Here is a 27,863-nt window from a genome sequence, read left to right as displayed (position 1 = left end):
TTTCCAATTTTCAACATTTTGTAACATTCAAAATGCTCTAATGAATGCAGTTTTCCTCCAATCTCACTGAAATTTTGCATAGAAGTCCACAAAAGCATGTGAAGTAAAGTGACACTTCTGTTTTCTTCTTCTATTTAAAGTATTCAAATCACCAAGTGTTGGGGATGTGATACGTAAAAAAAAAAAAAAAAAAAAAAAAAAAAAAAAAAAAAAAAAAAAAAAAAAAAAAAAATTTAAAATATTAAGAACTAAAAGCGCAAATATTTTTTTTCTAAAAGAGTAATTGAAAGAATATGAAAATCGTGTATCACATTTTACATACATCTATCAGGAATGAATTAAATATAAATTTAAAGAAATATCGCGTAAAGTTTGAAAATTGGAACAATTATAGGCCTAATTCAGTATAAAAAACAAAAATTAATTATAAGTCAACTAATTGGAATATCAAAGTGAAAATTTGTGTATTGCATGTTCACATTGTACGAAATATATGGTAAAAGTTTTCAGATTAATTGGTGTAAAAATGTAGAAGTTAGAAATCTTGCAAATCTATAACCTTAAATCCGTACTGAGGACTATAAAGAATTCACCTCAGCTTATTTATTAATTGAAAGGTTCATAACCATAGTGGGCCAAGCGCCATTTACTAAAACCGTAGAAAACATGGATTAAAATGAAGTTATTACCATAATTCAATGGAAACATATAGCAAGTAATATAAAGTATACACATTAAAACTAAATGATATATCAATCTTCATCAACTATGGTATTCACTTAACTTCAACCCTTGGTTTCTCTGTTTTTAATAAATGGCGCTTGGCCTACTATGGCTCTGAACCCTTCAATTATTGTAATAGTAGATGAAATGTGGAGAAAGTAAGTGTTGGGAATGAAAAAGAAAAACGAAAGTACCCCGAGAAATACCCTCTGTCTACTACAAATTTCATCACGACCAGGCTGAGTATCAAACCCGGACATCCCGGTGGAAGACCAGCAGGATAACGCTGAGCCACAGACACGACTGTGTTGTGGTAACATTCCTTATCTGTACAATCTGTAGTTTCTTCTTCTGCTTCTACTTCTTATTCATCTTCTCCACTGCGAAAATTAATATTAATTGATTGCTACGTCGCAAGACTACTGCCTGAAATGTAAAAAACAGACTTATCATGGATCACAAACATAGGCCTATTCTCTATGGACTTGAAATGAATAGTCAATTTTCTACCAAGAGTCGAACTCGAGTCCACTGGATTCGCAACCAAAAGCACCACAGCGGGGGACATAGAAAGACGTAATCCAGTGTTAGGGGATAATGAACTAGAGTCAGTGACAGAAAGTGAAATTTATGTGTTTTTGGCTTACAAATTCACTTTGCGTCTGCTTGCAGGAAGGCACCGGCCCGCATACTACTGGCGTTAAATCTGTGTGTAAATCACCATGGTGACGAGAGACAGCTGCTATTGTTGTGTTATAAAGCGCAGAACAGATAGTGGTTTCGTCATTCTTGGGTGAGATTCACTGCAAGGCGGATCAGGTGAGTGAGGACGAGATTAATTCAGAACATGTCAGGTATACTTCTTTGTATATCAGATATCCTTAAAAGTAAGCAAGATTACTTTCATCCACAACTGGTATCTAAACTTGTATTTATTTCATCAGCTTCCGAAACCTAAACAATGGCTTTATTCACAGCACTGAATTAAAAGTTCATTGCTGTGAATTAAAAGCCTTACCACAGTCTAGTATATACAGTCACGAAGCTTGAGTTGTTGAGGGTAGTAGGAACAATAGATTGTGCCGGTAATATTTCGCATTGTCTGTAATGAGGCGATCCTAGCGATCCTAGTGGTAAGCAACTATTTATGGATGCATATTCCCTACGTACTGAGCTTCAGTCACGAAGCTTGAGTTGTTGAGAATACTAGGAACAGTAGACTGTGCCGGTCAGGCGCGGATCTAGAATTTAATAATAGGGGGGGCTAATAATAATTGAGGGGCTGGGTGCAAGAAGGGCATTTTAGAGGATGTGCCCTTTTTGAGTAAAACGCTTTATTGTGATCTCTGATCTGTTATGCATATGATCACAAAGTTGTAGTTCAATACTGTGATCGTAGAGGTCAGGAGTACCGGTACCCAAAATGTAAAGGCATGCATAGATAACATTATTACGGTTTGAATTTCCAACAACAATTTTCTCTAAACTTGCATTTGAGAGAAGTGCCTTTCTTGCACCCAACCCCTCAATTAACATATGAATACAGTAGTATAATCATTACACAGAACAATGGGATTAAAAACAAATAAATAAACCACAACAATATTGTCACTCTTAGGTTCTAAGTCTTCAGTTAGTTCTAATTCTAAAGGAAATGGTGACTGGAATGGAAAGTCGATTAAATGTTACTTACAGTTTAACGAAGCTGAAGTCGTCTGGGATGTTTTACTTTGGTTAACCTCTTCAACAATTTTCTTTTCAATAATGGTGCCACAACAGTTTATGAGATCGTTTTGGGTTGTTTTACTTGTTAGAGAAGAGTTTTTTGGGGCATTTTTAAGATGAGTATGCAGAATCTGATCACCGGCATCAACGCGATATTTAAGAAGCTCCTTGGAATTACCTTCGTTTTGATTTTCGCTTTCCCAGTCAATCGCACCATCATCCCTGTGTCCTCTTAATGGAATATTTTGTCGGCCGCACAAAATAATTGTTTTTACTATTGGGACAAGTTTCATCCTGTTTTCGCGCATTGTTTGTAACACTTCATTATTCAATTGAACCAGAACGTTCTCTACCTTACCTTCAAACACTCGTTTAAAGTTGTCACATTTTAAGAGAGCAGTTTTGTTATAACTGTTTTCTGAATGTCTCCTGAATATTTCAGAGGCCTTTTTGAATTAATTTTCTTAGAGGTTTCGTAACTAAATTGTGTAACGTACGTTTGCTTCGCCCTCCCTCTTTAGTTCCGAATAAAACGCACACGTGACAGAACGCACCTTCATCCTTCTTACTGTAAGACAGCCATGGAAATCTTTTAAGCCACGCATGCTGAAATTGTCTAGACTGTCCCGATTCTAGTGTCCTCGGAAATGGATATTTTTCGTCTGGAACCCATGGATTTGTTAGAGCTTTGTATTTTATCTCGTCACTGCATATTTCTTTTTCCACTAAGCAACCAATATCTAATACATTATGAGTCGTCGAACTAGCGTCATCACTTTCACCGCACATAACCGATTCCCTGTTACGGTATTAATAGGCATATACTTTTCTTCATCAGTTGTATCATTGTCATCCGTACTGCACTTTTCTTTCACTTCACCACACGGCTTCTTGAAAAATTGTAAGATATTTGTTTGAAACTTACGTTCCGACATTTTATAATTTCTTATAACTGTTACACTAAATAATTCACCTGTGCAGACTGATCACTTCTCGTCTCAATTCAGAAGTCGAATGTAGTGGCTATTGTAAAGTACGATAACAAAGATATTGGTAGCAGCCTAGCTACAGTGTGGTAGGGGTGGTTACCGTTAGATTTCCGTTCCGAAGTCCGAGCTATTGTTAAACCCCATGGTAACGACCCCTCAGGAATGCGACCACTTACCTGATCTATTCACTGCGAACTGTAAAGAGAGTTTGTATGTCAAAGTAAAATAGCAAAATAATATGAAGTTTAGAGAGTGAAGAAATCATAGAAGTTATATGAATGAAAAAATAATGTTTTGTACATTTTAAATAAAAAAAGTCTTTGAAATGATAGGGGGGTCTATAGCCCCCCAGACCCCCCCTTGTATCCGCGCCTGGTGCCGGTACTATTTCGCATTGTCTGTAATGAGGCGATAGTAGCGATCCTAGTGGTTAGCAACTATCTATGGATGCATATTCCCTACGTACTGAGCTTCAGTCACGAAGCTTGAGTTGTTGAGGGTACTAGGAACAATAGACTGTGCAGGTACTATTTCGCATTGTCTGTGATGAGGCGATAGTAGCGATCCTAGTCGTTAGCAACTATCTATGGCTTCATATTCCTTACGTCTTGAGCTTCGTGGCTGTATATACTAGACTGTGGCTTTACCATGACAATCAACAATTAGCAACCATAATATCCATTTATAAATTTTATTCATTTATAACTTTTTCACAAACAACACATTACAACGAAAATTAAATGAAGGGTTCAGAGCCATAGCGGGCCAAGCACCACTTATTAAAAACAGAGAAAGCAAGGGTTAAAGTTAAGTGAATACCATAGTTTAATGAAGATTGACATATCATTTCATTTTAACGTGCATACTTTATCTTACTTGCTATATGTTTCGTTAAATTATGGTAATCATTTAATTTTAACTCTTGTTTTCTCCGTTTTTAATAAATGGCGCTTGGCCCACTATGGCTCTGAACCCTTAAAATGTAGATATCAGTAATGGATAAAATAATATTGTAAGCTATAGCATGTAAGAGTAAATAGATTTTATGCGCTCGTGGAAATTATTACCCTCTGCTTCGAGTGACGTGTTCTGCGTAGGTTGAATTGCTGTGTAGTTTGGTTATCGCTGTGATATGTTCCTTGAAACTTGTTTGAAATTATCTTCTAGTCTGTCCAATGTAGAAGTTGTTGCAACTGTTGCATGATAGTTTGAACCCGGGACCTCCCGAATGCGAGTCTCAAACGTGACCGTCGAGCCACCTCACTTGGTAAATCACTATTATACAGAGACATCATTTTATTTTTACTAACATTTCTAATATTAACCTGGCTATACCTTTGGATCAAATTAAGAACAGGAAACGCCGTTGGCTACCCCCTTCCACGACTGGAGTTCGATGATACTGGCGTAATATACAAACAAATCACTTTACTAGGTATAGGAGGGAAGAAAAGTAGTTCATCCATTTACGTAAACTAGGAAATATCACGCTTTTGAGTTTGATAATTTTCATTAGGTTTTTGTTTAATCAAAATACAGTACAGTATTAACAATGAGTGTTTTTACTCACGAACTGAGCTGTCCATGCGGACATATTCATTATGCAGTGTATATTATACTGCCTACAGCACATTAGCGTACACTATAAAGAATGAAGTTAAATTGAAAAATAATCATAATATGGATATTTAAACACATTTTTGAAAATGGTGGCCGTTCGTGCATATTATCTCACTATAGACTATTGTACCTAATCCCAGTATTACCAGTTTCGTCCTTCGTACTAGTAACCCATGTTGAAATAATTCTGTAGACCCTACCTACTCTTAAAAAAGAGTACCTTACGTACTGTAAATTCAATATTAACTTCTGCCCGATCCGAAAAGATAAAATTACTCAGACATGCTGTCTACTGTCCGTCCAATTGGTTATGTCACAGGGTCGTAGAAAGAGGGGAAATCACGTGACATTTAATTATTTAACGAGGCCCTTTTATTTAAGTTATTTTAAAAGTTGTATAATATTACGTAGACGCCCAATTCCTAATACAAATTAATGTTTTCAGGAAAGAGCTAAGACAGCTCAGGCACTAGCCTTTACAGAGGGACCAATAGAAGCTGGTGGGGGAAACCGGGATACGACGTAGGCAAATGGACGACAGTACTTGTGCGAAAATATGATTCAATATTGAAAGCTCTTTCGTCACTGGAAAACGCGAATATATTTCTGGAACTTACTGTTTACTATGACCGTAAGGCTATTATGACTGTAAATGCAGTCTTGGTTCTGTATAGAGGACGGTTGAACTTCATTAGTAGAAGGGGTGGGAGTAAGTACAGTACATTAAAAAAACTCAGGTACAATAAAAATTGAAGTAAAAATAAAATGATGTCCCTGTATAATGGATATATAAAAAATTTGATTTTTCTGTATTATAGGTCTTATTTTCTAAATAGCTCTCTAAAATGTCTTGTACGAAACACGCGTGAAAAGTGCGTATTATACACCCAACGTATTGCCCACGTGCGTAAAACACATTTCGTAAATTGTCACGTAAGTATCGACTATAGTCATAGATGTTTCTCGTGGTGCACCATGGGAAGTGGACGTACGTTACACCAGGATGATGATGATTATGATTATGAATGCATTCGTGATGTAATACTGGCAGTTAAGTTAGGCTACTCATGCAAAACCTGTCACATCATACTAATTGACCAAACATTCTTTGTTTCTTACCTTTATCTTTACTTTTCTTTTTGTTAATATTTTATTTCATTTTCTCGCTTTTCTTCTCTTCTTCATTTTTATTTCCTTTCAGTTTTTCTTTCTCATTCAGTGTCTATCTTTTTTCTTCCGTTTCTTAACTGTTAATGAACGTTTTGTTTTATTTTATTAATATCTAATTTCGTTATTATTTTCGCTTCACTTTTTCCTTCTTCGTTGTGGTGAGTGGGATGTGAACCAGAAAGGGGGGGGTGGGGATGAAGTTGGTGTCGTGCGCGTTGCGTGCTCAAGGAGCCATGCTCTGCCACTCGAACTGGAGTGTTTGGTCTGTGCTCAGGCGGTACCGTCGCGACGACAATTTGTGCGTGTCGGCTTTAGGCCTACAGCCACACAACTTACCATCTTTCATGTGATCTGTTTTCAATCGTTTATTTACGACGCTGCGCGGTTACTTAACTTCAGGGGCAGCGGTGGAGATGACATTTAACAAGATGGGCCCGGGAATTCAGTATGGGATTACTTGATATTCTCCTTACAGTGGGGGGGGGTAGAACTTCTGAAAGGCCTAATAAGGTAATCAGTTCAAACTACAATCAAACACACACGAATCTTGCTGGTGACTTTATGTGTTGTTGCTTTGGAAAGTGGTCGTAATAAAATTATAATTACTACAAATAAATATTATTTAATTAATTAATTAAAAACTAAAAATTAATTTTGCATTTAGAATTATTTTAAAGGGAATAAAATTTCCACCTTATATCCACTTTATACGAAACAAGTAAGATCAGTTACTGTAAAATAAACAAGAGAGTTTGGTTGTCGAGTTTAATTTTACAGTATTCTTCACTGGAATGTTGAACACCAGTGAAATAAATTCAGTGGCGATTCCTGCATTAAGGATATAAGGATGATCCTACAGTTTAATTTCGTGTCTCTGAGGATAGAAAACATTTTAATTACAGATTTTGATTTTTAATGCATCCCGACGTAATAATTTTCTTCAAACTTCCACTTTCTGTCGTGATTTGTCGCCAGTGCACATCTCACACCTTAGAAATACTTTGCGAGGGACCATCCAAATATCATACAGCAAACGGTTTTTTTAGCAGTGAAGTTATGGACAGGGGAGGGTGCGGAGGGCAGGGTATGGCTTAACTTTAACCGCGTTTGAAGATGTGACCGTATATCCTAATACTACGACCCTTCTTTCTGGGTGATTGAGACCCTGTCAGAGATTAGGCCTATAATAAGAATTTTGGAGTAGCTTTGCAGCCTCCTTAAATGCAGTTCATTGGTCATTTTAAAAGATCAGAATAAACGAAATAATAAATAATTTAAAATGATATAATATAAAAAATAAAATGAATAAAAACCAAAATTACATGAAAATAAATCAAATAAGCTATAATAGAACACAAGAATTAACAGGACTTTTAGATGGTAGGACTGCCGAAAGACTATCTGAAATTGTATTTGATCATTTAGAAGAATTTAATTGCAGTAAGAAATTAATTGTGTATGCTCTATTATTATTATTATTATTATTATTATTATTATTATTATTATTATTATTATTATTATTGTTGTTATTATTTTTTTTCTGTCTTCGTCATCAGTCACCAATCTCATATCCTACATGCAAAAAATATCACGAGTCGTCACTGAATAAATTTAAGAATCATGAATTAAAGAGTGGTACCTACTATAATTGTTATGTTTAGGTTATTACCATTATTATTATCATCATAATTATCATCATCTTCCTCTTCAGTACACATTTTTCAAGTATTATAACAATAACAAACTTATATTTGAATCCCTAGTCTGTCGTAAGTGAAAAAAAAAGTATTTTTTTATAAAAAAAAATAAATTCACTTTCCCCGAAAATGGTACGTGATGGAGCAATTTGGATTTTAAATTTGGATTTAGGACACACATATTAGTAATATTCACCTATTTTTATTTTGGAGCAGTAAAAAAAGTAAAAATTTGTTGTTCAGTATTAGGCCTATACTGACCAGAAACATTGTGTACTTCATTGACAGTCTACATAAATAAGAGAACGAGAACTCCACGAGACGGTTGAAATCAACACTGCTGGATGACAAGACTTGTCAAGTAATCCAAACTATACACATTTTTAAGCGAAGCAACTGCAACTAGAGTTCGCTAGGTAAGCAACATCGGCGCGAAAGCCAATGATTGACATGGATCGCAGTGAGTTGTGTGTGCAACGGAAGTCTGAAAGCGTAGGAGCAGCATCTCTCTCTCCACATTTCTCGGGTTTTATGTTTGTTGCGCAATTAACTTTAGATCAAGAATATATTTTTATAAATTGTTCCTTCACCTGAATTCTTTCGAAAGGGTACAACATTTTTTACCAGACTGTAGATTTTTCTAACCCTAACACACATCCTACGATCTGATCTTGTTTTATTATTACTTCGTGAAGAACTGGGTGGAGGTTTTCTGAGTGTATTTTAAGAGTCGTCGCCATTATAGGTTAAAACATCTTGAAAAGAGAGACGAATAACACAAAACATCGAGCACCAATATCAGTCGTCACTGGGGAACAGGCAGAGAAGGTCGTATCTGTTGGGAACTGAAGATGGCAGCACTGAGGTTGGCTTATCATTTTACACGTTACTTGCCTTGTATTTGTCCCACTTGTATAATAATTCATTATTGTTGTGTACTTAAAACAATAATATTATAATTTGACATAAAGAGAGCTAGCATTTATCGGTATTGGTTATGTAAAGTATTTTTGTGCGAGATCGTGCGTATTTGCTTGGTTTCCGCACAAAACCAATCCGCGGAAAGTCTAAAATTCCACATTCAGTATTTCCAACCTAACACACATAACAATTTCCCTCTTCTTACCGCTTAAGTGACATATTGATTTTACTGCTTTAGGCTTTTAACATATTATTTTTAGAGACGTTCGATATAGTAATAATTACAAATTGGAAACTTACCACTGCAATTTCACCTAAATTGCACTGTTAATTATTGTTTTTAAATACTTGCAAAAATTGAGTAAACTCTACAACTCCACTAAAGTTACTGCATTCGTGATGCAAGTAACATTAAGGAAGCCATGAAAAAATCAACAAGATTCCAGATGCCGATGTTATTAGTGCAATATGTTATATAAATAATATTATTAAAATATTAAAATGAAAAATAAATCATTACATAACCTTACCGTTTGTTATAAGTTCACATTTATAGACTGGGAGGAAAAAAAGACAGACGTATATCACGGCCTGCTGGAGTATAATAAACACCGAAAACATTTTAAAGCAACAATGTTGAAGATAGATATTTTTGTTTTACAAATTTGCCGTCATTGAACAGAAACCAAGATGGAGATTTCATTGCAACTAATTAGAAATTCCTCTTTCAGATATGTAATAAACGATCTTCGCACAAAATAATGTGCGATACACGAGCGGTATGTTTTCTTTCAATTCTCGGAAATTAAAAAAGCTCAACTACGTTTCGCTTTTTCAAACTTTTCCTCGAACATGAAAACTTCAACATACCGCTCTTGTAACGCATATTACTATTTTGTACGATCGTATTCTTTTCTCGTACTTACCGAAGTTGTTTACATGTCTAGTAAGTTGGCAATAGCACACATTGCCTGGTTGCTATGCGAACAGAAGTAAAACAGTGCTGTAAATTGATTACTGACAGCATTTGTGCGATAAATAAAACATCATTATTTATAAAAATTAAACGTGATAGTACAATAATTGTTGCAGTTACGGAATATACTGACGCAGTATTGTCCATCTTATTTAACTTCAAAGTATTATTCATTTATCCAAAGGTGGATGATACTGCTATCAAAATTTAACTGTCCGAATAAATATTAAATTAACTAGTTAGCCTACTACTCTGTTTACATTGAAATAAGATACGTTTAGCAACGACATGGAAATGTTTTTTATAGTAGTAAGTTTTACTTACGAAAGAAATTGGTCATTAATATTTTGATTAATATTTTTAATGTAAAACGTATAAAAATAGTATGCAATACACGTGTTAAGTGCATTAACAAAATATCTGAAATAGCCTAGAAGAAACTAGACTTCGTCTTTCGGTTTTTGAAAATTGTTCTCCATTCTGTGATAACGCACTTACCACATTTGTATCGCAATATACTATTAGCGTATAATGTTTCTGTAATATTGTGGTACTAATAATATTATGATAGTACTTTTTGAGAATTTTTTACAATTTTACTAAACGAGAGGAAGATCGGTTTTTTGCGTCAACGTATTAAGGGAATGTTCATGAACAAGTTTCTGCACAAAACTGGTCCTTCTCTCGCTCAGTAAAATTGTAGAAAATTCTCAAAAAGTACTATCATAATATTATTACTATCACAATTTACAAAAATTTATCCTATAGAGTCCCCATTTGAAATATAATGTACTTTCTGAAAAACGCGCACATTTGTCGCGCTAATAAAAAATTTTCCTATAATGTTTAGTCTGACTACTTAATTTTTTTTTATTATTAAGTTATTTTATGTTATGTTATGTATGTTATTTTATTTAATTTTCGTATTTTTTCTTTTTTATTATTATTTTATTACATTCCATTTTGTTATATTCTTCCTTACGCTTTCCATATTAATCATTTGTACTAAATGAGTTGCTTTTACTATATTCCAATGTATTTTACTTTCTTTTTTCTATTATGGTAGCCTATTATTTTCATGTTATTTAGTGTCGATTTTATTATGCTATTATTATTATTATTATTATTGCTATTATTATTATTATTATTATTATTATTATTATTATTATTATTATTATTATTATTATTATTATTGAATGTTGTTTATGTTTCTGAAAACACAGTGTGTGTTAAGAAGGTGTGTTTGTTCTACTTTGTATACCAACTCGCGACCCCTCCCTCAGCTCTTTACACGACCCACAGTTTGGGAACCATTGCACTAGACTGATGTATACAGAATGAACCCAGGTAACTGAAACTAGAAATGAACCGTTCAACTCTTATAAACAGTTGATAAGTGAACGTCACTGCGCTCTTCATTTGTTTACCCCTTCTCCCTTCCCCTCGTAATTTCACCGGGTATACTCATTATGGAATTCAGTTGTATCTTTCGCTATCCCATGACGAGACCAAAGATAAGAAACGTGTTTTTACCTGGAATTTGCATACGCTCGTAAAGGTAAAGAACTGAATTGTTACATAACTACAAAACGTATAATGAGAAAGCATAATTTCAGTTGATGTATGCGTTGGGCATGTTGCAGATTAGGATGGCTTTCTTTTCATTGCTTATTTCTTTTTAACTTTTATGATGACTTCATTTAGAGAATAAATATTTAATTCTTATTTTATTTTTTTTTTAAATTGTGGATCACTATATGGTTCTACGTTATTCCATTTTTTTTCTGTATCTAACAATAAGATTGTCCACACCTGTGGAGTAACGGTTAGCACGTCTGGCCGCGAAACCAGGTGGCCCGGGTACGATTCCCGGTCGGGGAAAGTTACCTGGTTGGGGTTTTTCCCGCTGTTTTCCCTCAACCCAATATGAGCAAATGCTGGATAACTTTCGGTGTTAGACCCCGGACTCATTTCACCGGCATTATCACCTTCATATCATTCAGACGCTAAATAACCTAAGATGTTGATAAAGCGTGGTGAAATAACCTAACAAAAAAATAAGATTTACTAATATATTATGAATATGCCTTTTTATATTCGGTCAATTAATTTACTACTTGGATGTTGTAACGTGTTCATGAAGAAACTGTATGCTGTGTTATTTTTCGGATAATTACACCAATTCAGTCTAAAAAAAAAACAAATTTGAACTGTCAATTTCACGTGTTATTGTTTTATTTCAGTGTGGAGACAATGAAGACTTCAGGAAACAAGAGATGTAACTTGATGGCTAAAAAATGTTTATCTTTGGGTATGTAGATCTAATCATATAGCTATATAGTTATAAAACTAATATATTCATCCTTTCAACATCCTTTGTCATACCCGTTAGACTTATGCAGCATTAGCCTACCAATAAACCAGTTTCTGATGACACACCATAAATCTGTGGTTGGATGCCTTAAGCAGATATGTCATAAATACCAAATTTTAAGAGTTTAATAATTTCAAGGGAAAAATTGTTCCGGAGCCGAGTATCGAACCCGAAACCTCCGGCTAAGCTCGTCAACGCTCTACCGACTAAGCTATTCAGGAACTTTACCGGAACCAGCTCAATTTTTCCCTTTGTATCCACATACTTCAAGTGGGCTGACAGGCCGTCAAAGATCCAACATTGAGTGCACACAAACTCTGTGTGAGTTGAATTGTGGTTTTCTGTTAACAAATAGTGAGTGTATATTATGCATATCTTGCTTGAAGCTGATTTGAATAATTTCAAGAATTGGTTTTTAAGTTTGGGAGATTGTTAAAAAATAAAGTTTTATTTATATGAATGTTTTTTTTTTTATCCAATGCCACCAGGTTGTCTTTACGACATTTCTGGTCTTCTCTCCTGGCTGTGGCTTAATTGTAACCCACTTCTGAGGTTGGGGCGCCTGGAAGGCGGAGTTACATTACCTCGATGATGTGATAGGATGATTATGATAATGTAGTGCCAGGAGAGGTCTTAAATCTAAACTTAACCTAAATTCCAGACCATGGACGAACACAGGAATAATCCCCTTTTAAGGAAAAATTCCTGTGTTCTAACCGGGAATCGAACCCGGGACCTCATTAACTATAGCCAGAAGCTCTGACCACTAGACCATGAGGCTGGTCAAATATGAATGTTAACAATGGAATAAATTTGTAAATTTCTTTATGAGGTGAAAAGGTAGAAATTAGTGAAATGGACAATGTTCGTGGAAAGAAATATGTGAAGTTGGGAAAACTGGAGAAACGAGATGAAAATCTTATCCTTTAATCTTATCACAGGTATCCCTTCATTAAACGCAGAGAATTGCATCCGAGGTCTTGAAATGATCAGTCTGCACTTAAGCACTAAACTATCGGAATAAAACCAGCCACCATTAATCAGTTCTGCCCTCTTTAGCAATCAGTCTGTAATAATATATTATGATACAAGGTTGGGAAGTGCTTTTTATAAAATGGAGGGAAAGTTTGAAAAACGAACAGAACGAGTTTTTCAATTTCCTCGATTTTGTAATGCACTTCACAAACGTGTACTGTACAGCATTTTTTTGCATGATAGTATATTTTGAAAATAATATTTTAAAAAATCTTAATATATAAATTTAGTATGTGCAGTAGTGGTAAAAAAAAGCCGAACCGACCCCTGCAGCTGATTTCAGAGCCTTGTTCACTCCAGAGCACGATAGACTGGTAACTAAGACTTTCGTGGTTCGAGTCCTGCCTGGGAAGGAAACTTTTTTTATTCCTTATTCAAATTTATTCCCAATACTTTTCGATTGCAGCGATATTTTACTATTTAATTAACTTATTATTCCCAGAACATGAATTTTACTTGCAATCGAAAAGTACTGGGAATAAATTTGAATAAGGAACAAAAAAAAGTTTCCTTCCCAGGCAGGATTCAAACCACGAAAGTCTTAGTCACCAGTCTATCGTGGTCTGTAGTGAACAAGGCTCTGAAATCAGCTACAAGGGTAGGTCCGGTTTTTTTGCCACTACTGTACATTACACTATAACAGCTGACTGATGTTAGCAGTCTGGCCAACGTACAAATTTCACCATCAACTTCAATGTGAAGGAATAAAAATGATTCAGGTACTTGTAATATTTCGTGTTCAATTGGAATAATTTTTATTTATTTTGGTTAAGTGAAGTTTGAATTGTTTAAATAAAGTTCAGTACATTTAAAATGCAGTGATTTGTTTCGTGTAATGTATATTAATTAACACTGAGTTTTGCCTATGAATTTTACATGCATTTTGGCTTTGTAGCATAGCCTACATAGAAGGCAGTGGTTTTCATTACAATTCTAGAGCAGTTATTTGTAATATTTCAACATATTTATCTAGGTTATAAACTCTGAATTCAGTAACATCAACTTTCAATCGTGGCGTCTGTTTGCTGTAACGACTATCGTGCAAAAAGTTTTCTACTTTTAACATGAATTTATCTCCGACACAAAAGTATAAACTCATGCGAATTTTTCAGCATCACATGATGAGTTTATTTCATTTTCAGGATTACCGGTGGCTGTGGGAGCTGCCATATTCATCGTCTTTGCAGTCTGCCCCAGCACCATCTCGGCGGACGACTCTGGAACCAACTTCTTTTTGAAAGCTTCTAAAAGCGTCCCTCGTATTGGACGTCGTAGTGAATACGACAACTTCTTCCTCAAAGCGTCCAAGAGCGTTCCCAGGATTGGAAGGCGTCGCGAATTGGCTCCTCTAGTAAGTGATTAATCCATTGGATAACTATGAGATAGATAGATCATCTCATTCACTGGCAGAATTTCATAATTAGTAGATAGCAGTTAATTCTGACTGAATTTAGTTACACTTTTTACTAAATTGATCATTTGTACAGAGTTACGCAATAAGAGACCAAGCGCCAGAAACCTGTTTCGAGATATTGAAATAAATCTGTTTTTTTTTTTTATAAAACATTTTAATGTAAAAAGTATTATAAGATTCATATTATTATAAGGATGACCACGAGGATCCGGAAATTAATAGAAAATAAAATATAACGAATCAAATATGAATATTGTTATAAAAATGAAATGTAATAATTAAGCACCGTTGATTATCAATTATAAAATAAAATCTTAGAAGCTGACTTTAAAATTATACTTATAAATAAAAAATATTTAATTAAAATTAGCATATTCTTAATTAAGACCTTCTGTATTGTATAAATGAAATTGAATAATCTGCAGGGAATCTTTAAGAATCTGCAAGATGATTTTTTGAATTTCAAAAGATGGCATTGATAATTGTTTTAAAAAAAAATATGTAAATTTTAGTAAAGAACTCCGAGCACTAAAAAATAAACCTGTCACTGACCAATTGGAGAGAGGGATGTTATACTTGTCACTAAGGTAGGGAATACAAGACTCATAAATGGCCCTCTTTTCATGATCAACCTGATGAGCTTGGTTTATATCTCTCTCCATGTGTATGGTTGGATCTATGATAATAGCCTTTTGTTGTTGCCTGTTTATTGCTATTATATCCGCTCTTCTGTGAGAGTCGTCTTCAGAAATGCAGTGGACCTCTTCATGAACTTCCCAACCTTTGTTCCGAAGAAGACAGGTGATATAGCACAAATAATACCAAAAAAAGGGCTAACCGATTTTTAATAATAGATCAACAGTTGAATTAATATTTCAAAGTAAAATAAATAAACGAATTTTATACAGTAAACGAATTTTTGCTTATAAATAGCAGCAAAATTCAGATATCACATTCTTGATTTTTTTTTCCGAGTTAAATTAGCCTGCCATCAACAGATTTGTGCAAATATCTCTCTCTCTCTTTTTTTTTTTTTTCAAATTGTCGGTTGGTCTGTTATTGCGTAACTCCGTCCATTTAGCCTATACCGGTAGTAAATAATTAGTAATATTAACATAGGTAATCTTAATACGGATAAGTGAAGAAAAAAAAATTAACACATGAACGACTGAATGATTGTTTTAATGAGTGGATGGGGATATTAATCTAAATGACGGAGAGAACTGTATAGAAGAAAAGAAGATTTGATTGTATTCATTACTGATGATTGAAAAGTGTATTTTATTTTACCTGACAGAGTTAAAGCCTTCCACTTAACCAGGTCTACAATTGTTCGTCTTCAGGTGATAAAAAGTAGAGTGAGAAGAGGGTCTTCACTTTTGGGGTTGTTATAAACAGCCAAATATGCTTAAATGATCAACAATATCCTGGAAATTTCTAAAAAAAAAAAATACAATTAGACTGGTTTCAAATCAAGCAACGTTACGCCAAATTTTATCTAGTAACAAACCGAAATCATATCTCATGGACCCCAGGGGCTGCAATCATAACATCCCATGTGATTGTGGTCTGATGAAGATTGTTGCATGGTAGTAGAAAGAAAGAAATGGGCAAAATTTAAATTCTTACAGGATCCAGTTGAGGTGAATAGAGATAATTACTTCAATAAAAGACGGGAAGCAAGTCGTACACTTAGGAATAAAAAGAAAGATTACTTGAAGGAAAAACTGAATGAGGTAGAAACAAATAGTAAAAATAAAAACATTAGAGATTTATATAAGGATATAAAGGAATTTAAGAACGAATATCAGGCAAGGGTAAACGTGGTCAAGGATGAGAATGGTGACTTGCTTGCAGACTCTCATTGAATCCTGAACAGATGGAAAAATTATATTGGGCAACTACTAAATGTACATAGGCCAAATACAAGTGATCGGGACGAAATTCAAATACAAACTGCTGAGCCATTTATATCCGAACCCACACTTTCTGAAGTCGAAATTGCGATAGAAAAGCTGAAAAATTACAAGTCTCCAGGTATCGATCAAATTCCAGCACAATGAATACAAGAGGGCGGAAGCGCATTATCTAGCGAAATTTATAAGCTTGTACTTGCTATTTGCGAAAAGGAAATTATACCAGGACAATGGAAGGAGTCCATAATTGTACCTGTCTTTAAAAGAAGGGGAAAAACTAACTGTAGTAACTTTCGAGGAATATCACTTTTATTGACGTCCTACAAAATGTTGTCTAATATTCTTTTGAGAAGAGTAACTCCATATGTAGATGAATTTATTGGGGTTCATCAATGTGGTTTTAGGCGTAACAGATCCACTAATAATCAGATTTTTTTTAATTCGTCATATATTAGAAAGAAATTGGGAATATAAGGGCGCAGTATATCAGTTATTCGTAGATTTAAAAAAGGCATATGATTCATGTTAATAGAGAAGTTTTATAGAATATTCTTATTGCATTTGGTATTCTCAACAAGCTAATTCGATTAATTAAAATGTGTCTCAGTGAAACATACAGTAAAGTCCGTATAGACCACTTTCTGTCTGACGTTTTTCCAATTTACTACGGGCCAAAGAAAGGAGATGCACTATCATCTTTATTTTTTAAATTTGCTCTAGAATATGCCATTAGGAAAGTCCAGGATAAGAGAGAGAGAGTTTGGAATTGAACGGGTTACATCAGCTGCTTGTTTGTGCGGATGTCGTGAATGTGTTAGGAGGAAATTCACAAATGATTATAATGAAATGAAAATGATTATGTAGATCAAGCATTAATTAATATCACAATTGACAATATCAGCGGTTTCCAGCTAAACCCAGTGTTGTTTCACAATCAGTTGAGCCAGTGTACACTGACGTTCAAAGGTATCCGACCTACAATTTTATGATCGTGTAAGCGAACTTTCCAGCCAAGGCATAAGTCAGAACCAAAGATATGAAAAATTAACAATTTTTTAAAAGTTCCGTTAATTCTCAATAGGTAGCACCATTATTATGACAGTTAAAAAGTGTCAGAGAAAATGATTATGTAGATTAAGCATTAATTAACATCACAATTGACAATATCAGCTAAACCCAGTGTTGTTTTACTATCGGTTGAGTGGGATGAAAAATTGAATTCCATAATGCGGGAATATTTATCTACAATTGGCAACAGTGACTATTACCTTCGCCATCTAGTCATCGAAGCAACAACTAAAGAATCCACATTTACACGAACAAATTATCGATCACTATCGAATAGTGGGATCAGATATCTTTGAACGTCAGTTACTGTACAACTTTGTTGTGAGATCCGGTACATTTTATTTTTGGTCAGTGATAACACCGGCCTGTTTGTAACGAACCCGTTTAGTAAGAATTGATCCTCACACAATTTTGTTCGCATGAAGATGGTGATAAATTCAATTTAAGAAAGATTGTGGTTTTCTTTTTTATTACCAACAGTAGAAAAAGTCCATTGTACACTGGCGTTCAGAGGTATCTGACTTCACTAATCGATAGTTTTCGATACCTTATTCGTGTAAGTATCGCTTCTTTAATTATTACCTCTATGAATAGATGGCGAAGGTAACCGTCAGTGTCGCCAGTAGTACATAAATATACCCGCATTATAAAATCCATAAGTTCATTCCTCTCTAATGATTGTTTAAAAACATTAGATTTAGTGGGAAACCGCTGATAATGTCAATTATGAGAATAATTTATACTTAATCTACATCGACATTCTCCCAAATACTTTTACACCGGTCCCAATAATAGGATCACCTATTGAGAAATAGCGGAACTATTTCAAAGTTTGTCAATTTCTTATATCTTATACCGTGGGTTGAAAGTTCGCTTACACGATCATAAAATCGTAGGTCGGATACCTTTGAACGTCAGTATACACCTCTTCTAGGGTGACTGAATAAATGAATAAGTGACTAAGTGAATACATTAAATAGTGTTTGAATGGATATGCAACGTTATTGTTGAAAATGTTTGATATGTTGTTTTGTTGCAGACCGAGGGCCGGGACTGGGGAGCGTTGCCGTGGTTCAGGACAGCCGATACGATCCCTGGGCCATCGCGGCGCTCGGACTACTACATCCACGAAGAAGGTGATGCAATGTAAACATTTATATAATGCACCTCTCGGAATTCTAAATCTAGAACAATACACAAAGAAGGAGATAATAGTTTTGCAATAATAGAACAATGACAGGATGAGAATGGCAGAGTAAACGAAATAGTATACTCAAAGATGACCTGTCCCACTTGTCTGTCCATTTCAAGGATCATAAGATGTGGCAAGGATTAAACCTCGATTTATGTATTATTAAGACGTTCTCTAATTTCAGTCTCACTAAGCAAGAAGTTACATCAAAAGATGTACTTTACCATAAATTGAACGTTCATTGTTAACTTTTCCAGTTAATAGGCCTATAAGAACATGAACTGTGATATAGCACACGGTGTTACTTAATACTCAAAAAATTGTTTTCATAAATTCTAAACCGTGCGATATTCATGGCTCATTCTGTGTTTGCATAATCTAAATTGTGCTATTTTATGCAAACAAACTTTTTTTTTTCAGTTATAGTTAATGACAAGCCAACATGTACATTCATTCATTCATTCATTCATTCATTCATTCATTCATTCATTCATTCATTCATTCATAATTTTCTGCTGAAGGAAAGGTTTTTCACTGCAACCTCAGCATTCTCTAATCTCTCCCTTTTACTCTCCGCATATAATTCATGTATCATCTGATATCTTCTTCTGGCCCGAACTTTTCTTTCGTTCATCATTCCTTCCAGTGCATCCTTCAGTAGGCAGTTACTTCTTAGTCTGCGATCCAAACAATTCCTTTTTCTCTTCCTGATTAGTTTCAGCATTATTCTCTCGCCATCCACTCTTTCCAACACAGCTTTATTTCTTATTCTATCTGTCCGTTTCACACGCTCCATCTTTCTCCATATCAACATTTCAAATGTATTTATTTTGTATTATTCGACATTATAAAGTGTAAGTTATGTTAGAGTTATGTTATTTCGTAATTTCATCGTTTTCGTACTAATCAGTAGACTTAGACATAACTAACGACTTTGCATGTTGAAGTTTTAAGTATTTGGCTATATGAGAAAATATCTACATGATCTATATTTCAATATTCTCCGTTTATCTTCACCGATCGGCAATCAACGCTACGAGACGCGCTAAATAATTTTCTGTTAGCGTAGCCAATGAGGAATGACTACTACAGTGCTGGCAACATTCAACATAGGATTTTCCTTCAATACCGTCTGCCATCATAATTTATAACTCTTTATTTCATAGATGACGGCACCGTGAAACTTCTTGTGAATGGAGGATATTATTTTCCGTGGACCAAAAATATAATAAAATGGAGTAAAAATTACTATTTGGATATTTTGCGTGATGTGGGCACAAGTAACAGGAGGTCGAGGATCGAGACAAGATTAGAGTGGTTCATATGAGACAATAGCAAAGTGACAGGAGGCCGAGGACCGAGACAAGGTTAGAGTGGTTCATATGAGACAATAGCAAAGTGACAGGAGGCCGAGGACCGAGACAAGGTTAGAGTGGTTCATATGAGACAATAGCAAAGTAACAGGAGGTCGAGGACCGAGACAAGGTTAGAGTGGTTCATGTGAGACAATAGCAAAGTAACAGGAGGTCGAGGACCGAGACAAGGTTAGAGTGGTTCATATGAGACAATAGCAAAGTAACAGGAGGTCGAGGACCGAGACAAGGTTAGAGTGGTTCATATGAGACAATAGCAAAGTAACAGGAGGTCGAGGACCGAGACAAGGTTAGAATGGTTCATATGAGACAATAGCAAAGTAACAGGAGGTCGAGGACCGAGACAAGGTTAGAGTGGTTCATATGAGACAATAGCAAAGTGACAGGAGGTCGAGGACCGAGACAAGGTTAGAGTGGTTCATATGAGACAATAGCAAAATGACAGGAGGCCGAGGACCGAGACAATGTTAGAGTGGTTCATATGAGACAATAGCAAAGTGACAGGAGGTCGAGGACCGCGACAAGGTTAGAGTGGTTCATATGAGACAATAGCAAAGTGACAGGAGGACGAGGACCGAGACAAGGTTAGAGTGGTTCATATGATACAATAGCAAAGTGACAGGAGGTCGAGGACCGAGACAAGGTTAGAGTGGTTCATATGAGACAATAGCAAAGTGACAGGAGGTCGAGGACCGAGACAAGGTTAGAGTGGTTCATATGAGACAATAGCAAAGTGACAGGAGGCCGAGGACCGAGACAAGGTTAGAGTGGTTCATATGAGACAATAGCAAAGTGACAGGAGGTCGAGGACCGAGACAAGATTAGAGTGGTTCATATGAGACAATAGCAAAGTGACAGGAGGTCGAGGACTGTGACAAGGTTAGAGTGGTTCATATGAGACAATAGCAAAGTGACAGGAGGTCGAGGACCGAGACAAGGTTAGAGTGGTTCATATGAGACAATAGCAAAGTGAAAGGAGGTCGAGGACCGAGAGAAGGTTAGAGTGGTTCATATGAGACAATAGCAAAGTGACAGGAGGTCGAGGACCGAGACAAGGTTAGAGTGGTTCATATGTGACAATAGCAAAGTGACAGGAGGACGAGGACCGAGACAAGGTTAGAGTGGTTCATATGAGACAATAGCAAAGTGACAGGAGGTCGAGGACCGAGACAAGGTTAGAGTGGTTCATATGAGACAATAGCAAAGTGACAGGAGGCCGAGGACCGAGACAAGGTTAGAGTGGTTCATATGAGACAATAGCAAAGTGACAGGAGGTCGAGGACCGAGACAAGATTAGAGTGGTTCATATGAGACAATAGCAAAGTGACAGGAGGTCGAGGACCGAGACAAGGTTAGAGTGGTTCATATGAGACAATAGCAAAGTAAAAGGAGGTCGAGGACCGAGACAAGGTTAGAGTGGTTCATATGAGACAATAGCAAAGTGACAGGAGGTCGAGGACCGAGACAAGATTAGAGTGGTTCATATGAGACAATAGCAAAGTGACAGGAGGTCGAGGACCGAGACAAGGTTAGAGTGGTTCATATGAGACAATAGCAAAGTGACAGGAGGCCGAGGACCGAGACAAGGTTAGAGTGGTTCATATGAGACAATAGCAAAGTGACAGGAGGTCGAGGACCGAGACAAGATTAGAGTGGTTCATATGAGACAATAGCAAAGTGACAGGAGGTCGAGGACCGAGACAAGATTAGAGTGGTTCATATGAGACAATAGCAAAGTGACAGGAGGTCGAGGACCGAGACAAGATTAGAGTGGTTCATATGAGACAATAGCAAAGTGACAGGAGGTCGAGGACCGTGACAAGGTTGCAGTGGCTTGGTTAGGTGATGGGATAACATTTCCCTCCAACTCTGCCAGCACTTTTAAAGTGTTGGCAATATTACTTACACGGTTTCTACTAGAGATGGATGTAATAAAATGCTTCTCTCCCAACCAATCATAACACTTCAAATAGTTACTATTCCTACGTCATTCTAATGTGCCATCTAGGGTAGTTTGAGTGGACCACACACATTTCTACAGAAAGAATCTTTCTCTTCCGATAATCAACGTCACCTACTACACCTGAATCTTATGCTAAAAGAATTAGCTTTCTAGTTTCGAAAAAGGTAATCAAAGTTTAATCCTATATTTCGTAACAAATTCATCAAGGATGATTACAACGTAGCTATGTTTTTTTTACCTAGATCCCTGAAGATGGTATCGGTAAATAGTTAGGAATCGTTTATTTTTCCCATTTCATCAGATTGTTAAAACACCCTCAAATAACACACGTTTTAGTTAATCAGTAAGTGAGAATTAGGGTACGCACACGTTGGAGTAAAGATAAACGATAAAAGAAGCAGCGATGCTATATCAGAGAGAATTGAAGCATGCATTGTCATTGAGGTGTGCATATTGGAGTAACGATAAAAGCAAAGATACACGATAAAAGCGACGAAAAAGATAAATTGCATTTTCTTCGCTCTTGTCGTTGATATGATCTCTGATTAAGATAATATTGATCTGTATAATGACCGGTGGTTATCAATATATCCGAATATTAATCGATTTATGATTATTTCCGCATATTAAATTAATTACCATGGATATTGACAAATTGATCAGTTGTGTAATTTATTCTTGATACGTTATGTGATCACAGTTACCAATCACATCACAATGAATTTATACTAGCTTTGGGTTCAATTTTGTACGTATTTAAGTTATATTAACCTTGAATGTAGCAGCTGATATTTTCTATATATCTTCTTTCATTAAGTGGACGTATAGAATATCTTCTACTGATAAATCAAAAGTTCGCTTCCCGCGTTCTCGTTGCTGGATTTAGTAACAAATTCATCAAGGATGATTGCTACGTAGCTATGTGATGTGTTTTTACGTAGATCCCTGAAGATGGTATCGATAAATAGTTAGAAATCGTTTATTTTTCCCATTTCATCAAATTGTTGAAACGCTCTCAAATAACACACGTTTTAGTTAAACAGTAAGTGAGAATTAGACTTTTATATTGCACGGACAATATTATTATTATTATTATTGTTGTTGTTATTATTATTATTATTATTATTATTATTATTATTATTGTTATTATTGTTAAACTTTATAAGCTATAAAAGCTATAAGCTCTCGAGTTTATAACATAATATTACTGAACTCTGCCCTTTCCTAATTGGTTATTTAACAACGATTTATCAACTGCAATAGTTATCTAGCGTCTGAGTTGAGATGAGGGTGATAATTCCAGCGAAATGAGTGCAGAATCCAGCGCCGAAATTTATCCAGCATTTGCTCTTAATAGGTTGAGGGAAAACTCCGGAAGAAACCTCATCCAGGTAACTTGTCCCAACTAGGATTTGAACCCGGGCTCGTTCGTTTTACGGCTATACATGCTAATCGTTGGACCCACCTCGTCCTGACAAAAAATTTTGCAGATATCATAAATTTCAAAAAATGTTAGGTAGCCTATTCCTCCAGATTATTCAAATATCTAAGCCTAGTTCTTCTAAGTAGTCTTTTCTCTAAAGGAACGTCCTTTTTACTCTCCTTTCTTCTGGAGCACTTAGCACATGTGCAATCCATTGCAGTCTTCTTGCTTTAATTCTGGCCACAATGTTAGGTTCTTTGTAAAAATTATAAATTTATTTATTGCGCAGTTTCCTCCATTTCGAAGTAGGTACCTGGATTTCGAACTGTTTCCCAATATTTTTCTCACAGTCTTTCAAAAATGTTCTGTTTATTCGCATCTGTTTTGTGAGTGTCCATGTCGCATAATTAGAACTATTTATATATATGCAATTTTTTGTAACTAATTACTTTTTTAATGTATGTGTATATATGTATTTATTCATACTGCAAATGGGTAAATACCCGATTGCAGTGGTAACTAATTATACTCAATAATGACAATTAATAATAAACACAATTAATAAAACATACAATTAATAATAAATTAATAATATTAATAATAATTCATACTACTACTACTACTACTACTACTACTAATAATAATAATAATAATAATAATAATAATAATAATGATAATAATAATAATAATAATAATAATAATAATAACAATAATAACAAGAAGCATCCTAAATTAAATTAAGCACGATCACTTAAAATAACATTTAAAGTAAATCTAATTTGTATCTTAACCCTAAGTTCGAACTAAAACCCACGAGTATGATACTCGTATGTTCATACTTTCAGCACTACCTACACTCATTTCGCTGTCAACTCACTTACTGCACTGGAACTATGACACATTTCACTGATTCTATTCTGATTTCACTAACACTTCAAAAACATTTCACTGTTCAAATACTTTGAACTGCCACTATAAACTATAAAACTTCACTGACACAAACACACTTCACTTACACAACACACTTCACTGACACAAACACACTTCACTTACACAACACATTTCACTGACACGACACACTTCACACTTCACTGAGACAACACACTTCTTCACTGATACAACACTTCAAATAACAAAATACCAATTACATCCTTTAAATAGTGTGTATAATATACTACCGTATATTATTGAGCCTATTTTTAAATACATTTTTGGTTATTGGTAAAGACTTTAGTAAGTCTGCAGGTAAAGCATTCCAATCCCTGATAGTACGATTGAGAACAGAAAACTTTCCAGTGTCCGTCCTCTGTCTTCTTTCCCCCAATTTGTATGAATGGTCGTTCCTTGAAGAGTAATTTGGCGGCTGCAACCTATTTTTATCTCTCTCCGGGCAGGCTCAACTAATATGTTAGATAACGCATTGAAACATTTGATTTCTGTACATGGACATTAATTTATTGTTTTACGTTATAGTCATAAGCTGTCTGTATTAATTATTATTTTATTATATACTGAGCAAAATGAATTTAGGCCTATCGGTATATGCAGATGATTTAATTTTATTTGGTGAAAACGAACATGAAATTAATATACCCTCTCTATATGGTTATTAAAAGCTTTGCAAGGAACTGGATACATCTATTAGATAAAATAATATTAATAATGTTCACAGGTCAACCGTTATCATGGAACGACGTTGAAAAAACAATGGAAGAGGCACCGGAATTGTGGAAACCAGACCTCTGGCGGAAGAACGGTCAATCCTTTCCTCTTAAAGATGACATCGATTACCAGCACATTGTACGCAGATCTACTGGCAACAAAGAAATAGACGAAGTCCGAAGTCAAGCCGAAGTTCAATAACGAAACATGATGAAACTGTTACTGGCAAGAGAGAAACTTAAAACTATTTATATAAAATATTATACGTAATTTATCAACTTAGAACATATTTTATATCGATATATTTATTATTATGAAGTACATGTATAAGAAGGCATATTGGAATAGCCTGTTAGCAGTTGAGAGTGGAAACGAAATGGTAAAATGCCTTATCTAGTCAACAAACATAGTCACCGTCATTTCAAAATGCCTTAGACCTACTGGAGATACCTAAATTTACAATAAAAGAAACGTTCATGTTATTTTGTGGTGAAAGATGGTTTAAAAATTAGATTAGATGAGATAAAATATTGAAAATAACTTCTCCTCTTAATTGTGGGATGAACAAATATTAGTTAACTATAGGCTACAATATTAAGCAGATTTAATTTAGATGATAATTTTAGAAGTTCATTTAACAGATACGAATTAAAACAAAGCGAACATTTCAAATTGATGTAGTCTAATTGAAAATAGAATAAGGAAATGGCAATTTTTAATGATGCTTCGCTTGTCAATTTATAGAGGCAAGCGTTGAAATTATATTATTATCAGACGATATATTAAAAACTGTTCTGTTAATTAATTAATATATTTTTAGATAAATTTGCAGGAAATATTGTTCACGTAAATAGACGTGAAATACTTGCATTATAAAAAATTGTATTCATACTGCGTGAAATAATATTATGTAGGCCTAATAGTGATAATAGAACATACATTTAAAACGTTCACCTGTAAAATAGGCATAGACTGTATTTGTAGGAATACAGTAAGTAGGTGCAAGTTATATAAAATGGTAATTCACATTGCTGCCTACAGTACTTAATCGTGAAATTCTTTAAATCAGAAACGAAAAGAATACGAAGATTGAATTGTAGAAAACTTAATAACTGCAAAACAGTTTATGGCTTGCACATACGAATTTTTCGATTGTAATCAGAAAATTAAGTTTTCTGATAAACATTATCGGCCTATGCACATTTTTATGGAACATTCTTTTGATTAATCACCTGATAATACTTAAAAAGAATCTTAATAATGACTTGCAAATAAAATTGTCCTAAAATTAATCTATGTTAAGCTACTTTTCAAGGCAATTAACCCTCTATTTTAAACAGAGTTAATAATATTTCACAAAAACATATTTATCTCGCCAATGACTAAAATTTATGAAAAAAATTGAAATACGAACACATTTCATCTTGAAATTCAGCAAATTTTTGAGTTGTGAGTTTTGACTGGTACCAGAAAAATTAGCCGATTTAATGGAATTTCTTGATAAGGATTAACTTAAAATTACACGTTGCTATATGCAATGCGTATTAATAATTATTACGGATGTTAAAATTTAAAAGCGAAAAATAGCGATGTGAGTATTACTAATTATGCGAAGTATTGTCAAGAAAAGATACAAATGAACTTTGAAATATGCTAAATATATTGCATTAAAAGTAATTACTTACTTTTCGAAATGTAGCCTATTAATAATATATTAACTACATTATTTCATTAAAGATCTGAAATGAATTAGCCTAAGTCTCATTTACCGATTAATTAAAATATTTGTTACATTTGCAACGCGGTTACCTTATGATTTAACAAGGAATAAAAGCTCTCGGCATTAGGTCTACGGTTGGAATATTAAAAAGTTGTTTCCATAGAAATGGCGGGTGCTTGAACAGAGATGACATCACATTTCAATGTTTCGTTGTCAATGTCCGATTGAGATCAGAAAAGCCTTCCTGTGGTGTGTGTAATTTGTTAGTCTGTAGTACATTGCCCATACTGATTATTCCTAATTTATGTCTTTCATGGCTATATGTACCATTTTAAATTCTAAGAACTGTTTACCACTGTGTTAATGTAATTATATTAACTGATGACGTGATGAATTTAGAATCCTTCCTGTCCCAATTGTTTGCTATTAATAAATGCAATCCAACATAATGTTTTCTTTATTACGCATTTAACACTTGCAGTCTTCAGCTGTTTTGCCCTTTCAGACAGCATCAACCTCATACACTAGCCACATATGTGCAACTTCCGTGTCAACACTGCATGTCATCTTTCCGTATGACAGACAAAAACCGGTACTTGACGCTGGATTCGAACAAAGGACCGTAACTTCCATGAAGGACGTACACAAGAGGGAGTTATCGGACCCCCCCTCCACTTAAACTAAAAAAAAAAACATATTTGAAGGATTCAGAACCATAGTGGGCCAAGCGCCATTTACTAAAACCGTAGAAAACAAGGGTTAAAATGAAGTTATTACCATAATTCAATGGAAACATATAGAAAGTAATATAAAGTATACACATTAAAACTAAATGATATGTCAAATCTTCATTAAACTATGGTATTCACTTAACTTTAACCCTTGTTTTCTCCGTTTTTAAT

The 27,863-nt window shown here is 34.8% G+C and overlaps 1 protein-coding gene across 2 annotated transcripts; it reads left to right on the top strand.

Moving 5' to 3' along the window:
* The first annotated feature begins 1,404 nt into the window (after positions 1–1,404).
* ETH (Ecdysis triggering hormone) lies at positions 1,405–27,410 on the top strand. 2 transcript variants are annotated; one of them, XM_069832084.1, is made up of 5 exons: positions 1,405–1,542; positions 12,065–12,132; positions 14,373–14,581; positions 18,668–18,764; positions 25,252–27,410. In XM_069832084.1, exons 2-5 carry the CDS (start codon positions 12,075–12,077, stop codon positions 25,440–25,442), a joined length of 555 nt encoding a protein of 184 aa, XP_069688185.1. In that variant the 5' UTR covers positions 1,405–1,542; positions 12,065–12,074; the 3' UTR covers positions 25,443–27,410. The 2 variants fall into 2 exon arrangements, with proteins under 2 accessions (XP_069688185.1, XP_069688184.1); XM_069832083.1 differs by lacking the exon at positions 1,405–1,542 and adding an exon at positions 8,723–8,789.
* Positions 27,411–27,863: the final 453 nt, after the last annotated feature.

Source organism: Periplaneta americana, chromosome 1 (genome assembly GCF_040183065.1).
Source record: "Periplaneta americana isolate PAMFEO1 chromosome 1, P.americana_PAMFEO1_priV1, whole genome shotgun sequence".
Lineage (NCBI taxonomy): Eukaryota > Metazoa > Arthropoda > Insecta > Blattodea > Blattidae > Periplaneta > Periplaneta americana.
The sequence above is the reverse complement of the archived record's forward strand: the minus strand, read 5'-3'. Positions and strand labels throughout refer to the sequence as shown.